Raw genomic sequence first — 11034 nt, 5'->3', positions numbered from 1 at the left:
AAGTACTACTCAACTGTCACATGGTAAATAAACCATGTGACAGTTGAGCAAACTTCAGCTGATGTCTCCAGCGCTCTCGTCCGCTCCTGGTTCGGTCCACTCTAACGACTGGTCCCGTCGTCGGCCTGGATACAGATGGTCGCCCTCAATGACAGGGAAGTACAGTAGCAGGCGTTGGAACAAAGAGAAAAGGTGCAATCTGCAAATGGAGGATGTGATTTTTGGACCGTCATTGTGGGAGACGCAACTTCCCCTGTGTGAAAGACGTGTGCGACCGAACATGTGGCAGAGACGAAGACACAAAGATAAATAACAGGACTGTTATGGAGGTTTGAGCAATGCTTTCAGGGCTTTGGTGAACTGGAGAAAGACTCCATTCACCGTGAATCCCTGATCTGCACCGTCACCATCAGCTTGAAACAACAGACTGAGGGTGAGTCGGGAAAAGCTGTGGCAACTGGCGTGAACACATTTAATCAGAATCTCCTGCAGGTGACACCAACTTTACAGCCCTCACTGCAAAACTGCTGTGCAGGTTCAGAACCACATCTTTATGAGCAAGTTTCCTCTGTAGTGAGTGTAAAACAAAGCTGCACTAAAGTCTCTCACAACCACTTGATTCACATCCTGAAGTTGGCTCCACTCAGGATGTGACGCCTGTTATTGATGCGATGGTGAAAGCTGAAGGCCAGGTATCAGTCGAATCACTGTAAAGAGCTGCACGAGATGTGAGACTATGAGTCACTGAGGCGTTGTGTGTTTGTGTTCTTTGTCCTCAGAATTTTCAAATAACTTGAGGTACTTTATGATTAATAGTGAAGTTGTGCTTGTATTATTTTGGACACACTGTCCTCAGGCTCCAGCTTTATGTTTTATGTGGATCATATTAAAACAAAGAAAACAATCTGAAGTTGTTGTTTTGAAAAAATATATTCCAAGATTTTACCAGTCTGACCCACTTGGGAGTAGATGTTCCTCCATGGAAGGTTTGACTGGAGGAATGTTGTCCCCATGTCTTTTCTTTCCTGTTTCCTCCCACATTCCAAAGACACAGTCCAGTTAACAGGAGACTCTAAAGTGGTCATAGGTAAGAGTGGTTGTGATGAACTGACCTGTCCAGGGTAAACTCACCTCTCATCTGAATGACAGTACATACATATGTCTACTCTTTATAAAATAGAGTCATCAAAACATCAGTTTAGTATTTATTACTACTGCAACCATGTCTCCTGAGCAAACACACTGTGCTGCATCCACTCATATTTGCTGTCATACCTTTTTATTTATATTGACATTTGGTCTTTGTCCAGTAAAATATTGTTACATACTGTGTTTTAAAGGTAGATAAACCAGACTGGAAGGAGAACCATAGCTTCCCTTCAGATACTTCTTCTTTCTGTTTAAGTGTAGATAAACCAGCAGCCAATGGGGTTGTGGTGATAACTTGTCATAATGTAATTGGTGGCTCCGCAGGACAGAATAATATAAAAATGAGCCAAACCCTCAGCAGAGCAGAGACTGGAAGGACTCTGAGGACCATGGCTTCCCTTCAGATACTTCTTCTCCTGTGTATCAGTGAGTACTAGTACTACATTTGTGTGTCTTTGAATAAATGTTATGTTAATGAAATGAACCTCATGGATATTAGGTCACACAATGGGTCAATAAACCATAACTCCAACTAAAATTTAAAATAAGATAAGGTGAACTTGGTTTGATCCACAGTGGGAAACTTGTTTGGCAGCGCAGCCACAAAAGAAAACAGTGAGACGCACAAACAGTCGGAAAAAGAATGTTATTCTTTGTGCAGAATTGAAAAACAAATATGGCACAAATCTTTTTGAAATGTATTAATGCTTTAGACTTGTGACTTGTTTGTTTATTTTTCTCAGTTAAACATATTCTGAGTTGCATTGTTAGTATTTAAAACAGATTTATCAGAAAAACTTGAAAGCAGCAGTTTCTTCCTGACTGATGTCTGATTTATTAAAGTGTTGGCCTTAGTTCTTGGACCTTTTTAACAAAGGTTAAACTTACTAGTTACTAGAACATATCTACATCTAAAACATCTGCCACTGACAAATAACTTTTTCGATTCTGAAGACACTATTTCATCACACATTCACTCTGTACTTGTTCTTTAAGCTGTTTCAGTGAGCGCAGCTGGACATCTGCAGAAAAGAATCTACAGAGGTAGAAACTGCTCCCCATCTGAGCGTCTGTACCATGTCAGACTAAGACCATACGATGGTAAATACTATCATGTCTGTGGTGGCTCTCTGATCAGTAATCAGTGGATTCTGACTGCAGCTCACTGCTGGAATACGTCATGGTAAGAAAAGCACAATTTGATTTTAAAACCAGAAACATTATACAATAAAACTCACTCTTAGTTTTACTTGCTCACATTAAAAGTGTTGTAGTTTCTAAACTGTTGTTTCCAATACACACAGAGAGGAATTGTACAACTTTTGGTATGATTTTTCCCTCTAACCTCTTTTTGCTTGTAGGACTTCTGGTGCTATGAATGTGATTGTAGGAGTTCATCCAGGTAACAATAAGAAGGAAATGGAAATAAATCAAGCAGACATATTCCCTTTTAAAGACACAAACAATAATGTTCATGACATCATGTTACTGCGGCTGCCTAAGAAAATCACAGGCATCAAACCCATAAAGCTTCCTAAGTGCTCTGCCAAATATGAGCCTAAAATGTAAGTTTTCTGTTTTTTGTGTCGACTTCATTTTAAATTTATGCAGCATTGAAATTTTTCGGTTGCATTCATTAATTTTCCAGGATTACTGTGTTTGATTATGTTGTGATGTTTGATGAGTTATATTAAATATACTTATACAAAACAAAAACAATACATAAATCTATTAACCAATTTAATATTAAAAATGATTATACATCAAAAGAAATGTAAAATGTTACCTGGAGAGCTGACAGACTTTAAAGTTTATAAAGAAATATGTCAGCTTCACTCAGAAATATAAACATTGTTGATCTTTTCGATCTGCTTTTTGAAAGTGCTCTATTCTATTTGAAACTATTCTCCACTTCTTTGTTAAGTTCACAATGACTCAATCCCCTTCACATAGTTAAATAGTGAATCTAATCAGTGTAAATGTATGTTTAAAGCTGTGTCTTACAATAATATTGTGCTACAGTAGTAATATGTTTTTATCTTTATTCACTATTTTCATTTTCTAGAAATGACTTGGTTGAAGTAGCAGGGTATGGCAATTGTCAATTAGATGCAACGTATCATGAAGGTAAGGCTATTAATAAAAGTCATTATTAACTTATATATAGGTTACAATGGTGGTAATACTACTGTATAAGGACTACTTCTCAGTTGTTGTAGTTCAGTTGCTAAAAGTACTGACTGATATAAATTACTTAGTCATCTTTTCTGTAGCTCTGTATGGACACAAACACACGTTTAGATTTGCACCTGCTGCTGTTTTGCATGTTCCTGTTTAATAGAATCCCGTCTTCAAACAGTAATGGAGGATTTCTCCTCCTTGCGATGCCCCTGACCAGACTCTGACCAACCACTGCCTCCACATCAGTGTTGACAGACCATAGACACACACTGTGCCCCTCCTCAGCAGGACGTTTACAGACACATTCTGTGGTCCTCAGTGGCCTGTTTTATAAGATCACACATTTACATAATGTGGCACATTTAAAACGAATTTGGTTCCTGTAACTTCAAGAGGAAACCACCAGCTTCAGAAAGTGATCACTGTCTAATGAACAAATAGTAGTTTGGATTTAATTTATGTGCTTTATGTACACTGAAAAAAAAAGTCATTATTTATCTTGATGTTTTTCACTAGTGAAAATTCAACCAGCAAAACTCCAATGTGCACAGATGAAAGTTGAGCAGTGTAGGAACTATCAAACAACTATACAGTCATGTATGCCAAATGAGCCATATGGATACTGGCTTTGTGCAAAACCCCATGCAGGGGAAACGTGTGGAGTGAGTAGACATAGTGTCCATCATTTCCCATCTACTTTTATGCGTCCAGGCAAACTAATGTTTACCTATTTATTCTTCAGGGCGACTCTGGTGGTGGAGTGGTGTTCAATAACAGGATACACGCTGTTGTCTCAAATGGCCCTATATGTCATAATAATCGTGGGACATTTGGGTACTTGAAGGTCTGTCCCTACATGAAATGGATCAAAAACACCCTCAAAGAAAGAAAACGGGACAAGAAAAGAAAATTCTGGGAAGGAATTGTAAATAAAATGGGTTAATATAGCAAGAAACCATTTCGCTTAGTGAACCAAATGTAAACAGGATGTAGCAACATGATACAGTATATTGGTGTTAATGTTACCTAATGTCCATGGTTCAGTTTTATGATTGATCGAACATGATTTTCTTGGGTTATTTGAACGTGCATGATATTAATGTTTGTTACCTAATGTTATAGGGTAGTAACAACAAGCTAATACGTTTAAATTAATTAAAATAATAAATTATGCTATTTTAACACAACCAATGTAAAGTTATAAAATGTTTTGTGCCAAGATTAACTTTTCAAAATTACATACAAATAAAGTCATCTTTGAAACAGCATTTCTATTATGCAAACTAACATATATCCCCAGCTGGTGTGTAGGTTGGAGAAGACACAAAGCACATTGGATTTAGACTGGTTAGAATACTTTATAAGCTTCATAAAAACGATAAAACAGCATTCAAATGTCAAAGGCAGCTACAAAATGTCGCCAACATCCAGTATTGTACATACAGCATTGGGACAATATTTCAAACAAATTTTAGGTTAGCTGAGGTTGAGAGCATATACAAGAGCAAACAACATCGCAGCAGGTGGGACACGACCCAACTCATCCAGGCCTTGAAATGATGACTACATCTTCAGGGTCATCATCTGCCTCTGCATCTTTGTGAATGACAAAATCTTCAAGCATTGTCTCCATCATGGCTTCTTCATGGCGTCCACGATCTGAAATGTAAAATTAAAATAGTGGATGATGTTATAAAAAATACTCCAACTTTTAAAGCATATACAGTATAAATCACTATCAAATTTTTAATTTACATGGAATAAAAACCATTCTTACCATCCATTCAGGTCTGAAGAAAAACCATCCAGCATGAAGAACTAACTGTTGTAGTTCTTAAATTTATTCTTAAATTAAAAAGAAAAAAGTACAAGTTATCAATGCACTGAATGGCAAATGTGTAAACAATACTTTTTGATACATCAATATATTTTGTTTCCCTGATCACAATCACATTGTACACATACACATATTAATTGACCAACCTCAGAAACACAGACGAGAGCAGGTAATGTGGTTTTGAACTCGTGATGAAGGGTTCATCTCTAATAACTTCTTGCCTTCTGTTTGCAACAGTCGTATCTACTAGAAACAGTCACGCTGCACTCGTTGCATCTCCAAATACCTTAAGTCTATTTATCTTATGTCTTTTCATTCCCTCTTGCTTTTCCTTAAACAACCTGTGGACATGTATGAATCTGACGCGACACTAGCAGGTGATTCCCTGTCCTGCAGTCTCTTCTCAGCTCTAGAATGGGGCACTTTCACAGAATGGCCAATGGAGGAGAACATCAGGAGGACCAACCTGAACGAATGCCTCTGAATCCTAAAATCCCAGTCACATCCAAACCGACAGAGGAACAACGCTAATGTCGGTTATTTGAAATTGGAAAATCCCGCGCTCGCGCGATGACCTGCGAAAAAGTCTTACTCCTTATTCCTGCACTAGTAGTAGTGCAGATAAGCTTATTTAAAACCAGCATATTCTCATCATGAACAGGTGTTTTTCTTTACGTCAGGATCCTGAAGAAGCGGCAGTGCCAACAAAAGAATTTTTATTGTTGAAGTTGCATGTTAAAATTATGTTAATAATTTAAGTAACATACACCCAATCCGGATTTTTCGAGTGCACAATGAAGTCACATTAAAATTTACAATAAAAAGTGAGACAGCTATACAAGAAACATTGCATTTTTGTTTTGTTCTTTTTCACATTAATTTATATAGAAATATGTCAACTCAGAAATATAAACATTGATCTTTTCTCTCTGCTTTTTGAAAGTGCACTTGTCAGACTCGGAGGCAGGCGTCGGACCCACATGCACAGCACAGAGGCAGGATAATGATCAAACACAGGTTTATTTGGGTAACGCGGGGTCAGACGGTCCAGGGCATACACAGAGGCTTGGCAAAGACATACGGCAGGGAGCAGGCAATCTCGAGTCCAGTGATCAGACAAGGTTCGGTGCACATGAGGTCTCGGTAAAGGTACAGACAAGGGTTAAGCAAAACTCACGATCAGTTGTTCAGTCCAAGGTCTTTCTCCGGCAACGGTACAAACAAGGATCAGGCAGGATACAACGGTCAAGGAAATCAGGAACGAAAAACAAGGGATTAGACATGAAACACTGGAACAAGGTATGGAACTAAACAATCTGGCGGAGAACTAAGGACACAGGTGGTGGTTAAATACACAGTGACTTGATTGCTGATAGAGTGCAGGTGTGGATAATGACCAGGTGAAGCAGGGACAGCTGTGACAGGACATGAACCGGAAGTGAAGCTTGGACACAGAAACCAGGAGACTACCAAAATAAAACAGGAAATAACTAGAAACCAAAACCCAGATCATGACAGCACTGAACAGTTGTAGACAAAATCCACTATTCTCCACTTCTTATGTCCACAATGACTCAATCCCCTTCACATAGTTAAGTATCTAGTTAAGAATCTAATCAGTGTAAATTAATATGGTTGTGTATTTGCTTGTTAGTCAGTGAACTGTTCATCATGTACTCCAGCTCTTGCTTCACAGAAGGTGTCACTTATATGTGACAATATGTAAATGAACCATACGCTGTCAGAGTAGTTAACCTGGAGTGGAAGGTGAGTAATAAAGTTTGCATAATACATGTGTGGAGCTGTCACGTCCGGGCTTTATGGCCGCCTTTATTCTGAAAGGACTTCCGGTTAAACACCACATATTCAGCTGTTTCCTGTCTGTACCGGTCTTCATTACCCACACCTGCATCTCATCTGCCATTAGTCGGCTCCGTATTTAAGTTCCACTTCTCACACCTGTTACCTGCCAGATTGTTGCGTGTGATCACCACTTTCCAGCGTTCGTTGTCTCGTGTTGCCATGTATCGTGCCTCCCGTTTAGACCTTTGATTCCGAGCCTGCCTAGTCCTTGTCTGCCTTGATTATCTACCGCTGCATGTTACCGACATTGCCTGCCCGACCACGATCTGACGCCCGATGATTTGGTATTGTAATCCATCTCTTGTGTATGACTCTGCCTGTCCCTGACGCCGTCTCTGCCTGATCCTGTTTAAACCCCGTTTGATCTCCCGTGTATGACTCTGCCTGGATTGGATTCTGTATTCTGGAATAAACTGTCCTCTTAACATCACAAACGCTGTGTTGTGCTGTGCATGTGGGTCCTTCATCTACAACACCCTGACAGGAGCTCTGGAACCAATGAGGTTGAGCTGAAACTTTCATACTGTAGCTGTCATAACTTTTATGACATAATAACAGTGCCACTGTAAAAAAAGCCTGAAGTAGAGCAATGACTTGTCTGATACCTTCTCTCTGTTTGCTGTGGATTGGTGAGTGGTCAACTTCCTCTTATGTTCAATATGTCATGTAATGTCATAATAACCACACAATTAATAACTTCTATCTGTTTATAAAGGTTTGAATGCATTGTACCATATGGCACCCTGCTCTGTCATGTACAAGACTTTCTCTCACAGGTTTCACAGAGAGTTCAGCGATGGTTCTACAGAACAGAGTCATTGGAGGTCAACAGTGTGAGCGTCCGTATCACGTCAGACTGAGAGCCGTCAGCGCTGGTGGAGCTTCCAGCTCGTGTGGAGGCTCTCTGATCAGTAAACGCTGGGTTCTGACAGCAGCTCACTGTCTGAAGCCGGGGCGGTACGATGAATGCACGCTTCTGGTCTTTTTGAAAGGAAACATCTGTTACTCACACATACACTGTGTTTCTACGTTCATGTAGGACCATGTTTGCAGATGTAGTCATGCATCAAAGAGCTCCAGCCCAGGAAATTAAAATTACTGCAGAAGCTGAGATCTTCACTGATAAAGACATCAACAACAACATCAGGTTACACGACATCATGTTACTGCAGCTTCCGACCCCCACTGACGTTCAGCCTGTAGCACTACCTGACTGTGAATGCAGCCCTGAAATGTGAGCATGATTTGTAAATAACTGATTTTTACAAAAACGAATCTCCTCTGTACAATATTTGTGCAAACTATGTACATTATTATTTATCTATTGTTATAGATTATGCATTATTTACATAATGTGCAACAATTTATATTTTTTTACTGTGCAATAACCCTTTAAGACCTCATACTTATTCTACCTGTACTGTGTTGTGTTGTACTGTGTGCGAAGTGTCACAAAGTGTCTTTTTCAATGTTTTTCTATTCCTCTGCCCTGAACTTGCTGTTGTGTGTAGTAATTTCTCCGCTGTGACACTATTAAAGGCTTTTTTAACTTATCTTACTAAACAAATATCACATGAACAATGAGAAAACATGTTTGTTCTGTTCACCTTCATTTATAATTAATCCATATGCGTCTGACTGAACCAAATCACGTCTAGGTTTTGGTTTTCTCAGGCTGCTTGTAAATCAGCTCTGACTTTGCTCCAGTCCAGAAATTGGTAGAAAATTGACTAAGCTATTAATTGACAGAATACGGACCAAAAAACCAAACCAACACTTGAGAATCAAATTAAGTTTTAAATTAATGTTGGGGTAAATGCAGCTGACTGCGACTACATTCAAGGAGAATCTCCAAATAAACAGTAACTTGGCTGAAGCAGAAATCATGTTTCCAGTCTGTAAGTTATAACTCTGTCCTTATTGATGTTTCTAGAAGTCATTCCACAGTCCACATAGCCGGACACGCTGCCACTACTGGAGGCCCCAACAATGAACGAAGTGGGACATTCTATGATTTATCTTAATAAATATACTTTTTAATGTCAGTGTTTAATTAATATAACATGTTAATTGTGTGTAATACAATACAATTTTTAGTTTAGTGTGTTTTTATTTTTTCTCCAGGACCAGGCTCCTCATCCAACCTCCATTGTGCAGACATACAAGTTGTCGACTGTGAAAACCTCAAAACAAGGCTGCAGTTAAATTTCCCACAGGTCCACAGAGTCAAGGAGAACCAGCACTGGTTCTGTGGACGCTCTCCTGGAGTCGACATATGTTACGTGAGCTGCACATTGTCCACATTCAGGTTTAGTAACGTTGGGACATATCTGTCCTGCAGCATAAATGATGTATTTCTGTCTCACAGGGAGACTCCGGTGGAGGCGTGGTGTTCAATGACAGACTTTATGGAGTCATCTCTTTTCTTGGTGATCCTGAGTTTGTTTGTGTCAGACCAGCTGCATTCATGGACCTCTGTAATCCACAGTACACAACTTGGATCAAGAAAATAATCACTTGACATGAAACAGTCTAAGGTGAGATGTGCTCAACTGTAAACTGTTAGAGACTCATACGGAATAAATTATCATCTAAACATCAAAGGATGCTTTCTGTTGATCTCTGTTTCATATCAGATATTGTACGGTTTGAGCACCAGTAACAGCAGATACTAGCAGCGCTAAAACCTCTGAACACTGAACAAACACTGAGCACTACTGGGCTGGACTGTAGTGTGTGACTGCAGCAGGAACAGCACAAATCCACTGGGTGCATGTGGGTGTTTGTGTGGTGGTTCAGGCTCAGTGCTGTAGGTGTAAAGGTTGGACTGAGGAATTCAGAGGTGACTTGAACTCCTACATTACAAACCTGGATGTCGACACCAAACACTCACTGCATGTTGTACTGGTTCAACTGTTAAAACTTCTGACTTGTTTTGTTTTTGCTCTCTGAACTTGTTAAAATGTTTAATGGACAAAAATATATGAATCATAATCATTGGAAAAAGGCTCCATGCAAAGCTACAGAAGCACAGGTTATTTCTGAGTTTCCTGCTTCTGTTACTAAATCTCTATTAATCTCACTCTCATGTGCTTCAGAGCAGACAAAGCTTGAACCTGACTGGTGAGTTTAGAACACATTAAGGCTTATAAAGTGCAGAGTCACTACTGATCCTAATCAGAGCTGTCGGCCTGAGGTCCTGAACCATCAAGTGGAGGATAATGTGGTTGAAAAGGCTGCAGAGCAGACGTCACCTTTACTGGCGGCTGTTTGACATATGGATTAGAGTAGAAACTAGATTCACTATAGACTCCCTCTCCTCAGATAAATAAAGCGCTTTAAACCTGTTTCTACTGTATGACACGTAGCGTGTGGTGAACTATTAAGTACAGTATTTATTATATGCTTCAGTTGTTTGAGTGAGTAGTTGAGGAGCAAATCTACTGTATTACTGCTTGAGGTTGCTTTTGACAGAACATTAAAGAACATTTATTGATTTTTACTCTTTCTGGTGTACATATGATTATCGTTTTATTTCAGTATGAACAGGGGTAGAACTCATGTACTGTTACCAGAATTATTTAGAATTAAGTTATTATAGCAAATGCGTACACTAACCTGTTTGCGAAATTACAGAGGGCCTTAAACGCCTCACACGCTTATTAGCAGTAGATGTTCTAGAGGCTAACGCTACGTGCAGGTGTGGGTGTTTTTCCTTAAAAAGAAATGAAGGAACCGGGTTCATGGGCAAAACGCAGTGTGTGAGAAAATAACAACGCTGCATGTTTGGAAAACTTCATCTGTCTGTTTTACTACGTAAATGTAACAGCTGAGTAACAAAGCCCAGTTTCCTCCAGGTGAGTTAGCTTCTAGCAGTTAGCTGTTAACGCTAATTGTTATTCTGTTATGAACTGTGATTTTAACGAGCTAATTACCGCTAGCTAGCTGTTAGCTAGTCGCACCTGTGGAGCTGCAGTCATTTTAAGGCCACTGAGCTTAAACAC

The 11034-nt window shown here is 39.4% G+C and overlaps 2 protein-coding genes and 1 long non-coding RNA gene across 4 annotated transcripts; 2 read left to right on the top strand and 1 right to left on the bottom strand.

The window, feature by feature from the left end:
* The first annotated feature begins 1379 nt into the window (after positions 1-1379).
* Positions 1380-4610, top strand: LOC121201653 (granzyme F-like). The gene is made up of 6 exons (XM_041070544.2): positions 1380-1575; positions 2146-2332; positions 2511-2714; positions 3215-3276; positions 3847-3992; positions 4073-4610. Exons 1-6 carry the CDS (start codon positions 1491-1493, stop codon positions 4271-4273), a joined length of 885 nt encoding a protein of 294 aa, XP_040926478.1. The 5' UTR covers positions 1380-1490; the 3' UTR covers positions 4274-4610.
* A 47-nt stretch (positions 4611-4657) lies between these two features.
* On the bottom strand, positions 4658-6477 carry LOC114861683 (uncharacterized). Its single transcript, XR_005897624.2, has 3 exons — positions 6345-6477; positions 5108-5175; positions 4658-4989 (listed from the first exon to the last, which is right to left on the bottom strand). It is a non-coding gene; the product is annotated as an uncharacterized LOC114861683 (long non-coding RNA).
* Positions 6478-6576: 99 nt separating this feature from the next.
* On the top strand, positions 6577-10508 carry LOC114865962 (kallikrein-6-like). 2 transcript variants are annotated; one of them, XM_041070540.2, is made up of 5 exons: positions 6577-7987; positions 8070-8264; positions 8964-9028; positions 9155-9567; positions 9667-10508. In XM_041070540.2, exons 1-4 carry the CDS (start codon positions 7752-7754, stop codon positions 9541-9543), a joined length of 885 nt encoding a protein of 294 aa, XP_040926474.1. In that variant the 5' UTR covers positions 6577-7751; the 3' UTR covers positions 9544-9567; positions 9667-10508. The 2 variants fall into 2 exon arrangements, with proteins under 2 accessions (XP_040926474.1, XP_040926477.1); XM_041070543.2 differs by lacking the exon at positions 9667-10508 and having other exon boundaries at positions 9155-9312; positions 9399-9597.
* Positions 10509-11034: the final 526 nt, after the last annotated feature.

The sequence above is a fragment of the Betta splendens genome, chromosome 1, assembly GCF_900634795.4.
Source record: "Betta splendens chromosome 1, fBetSpl5.4, whole genome shotgun sequence".
NCBI classification, from domain to species: domain Eukaryota; kingdom Metazoa; phylum Chordata; class Actinopteri; order Anabantiformes; family Osphronemidae; genus Betta; species Betta splendens.
Note: the sequence above shows the minus strand (reverse complement) of the source record. Positions and strands in the feature narration are given on the sequence as shown.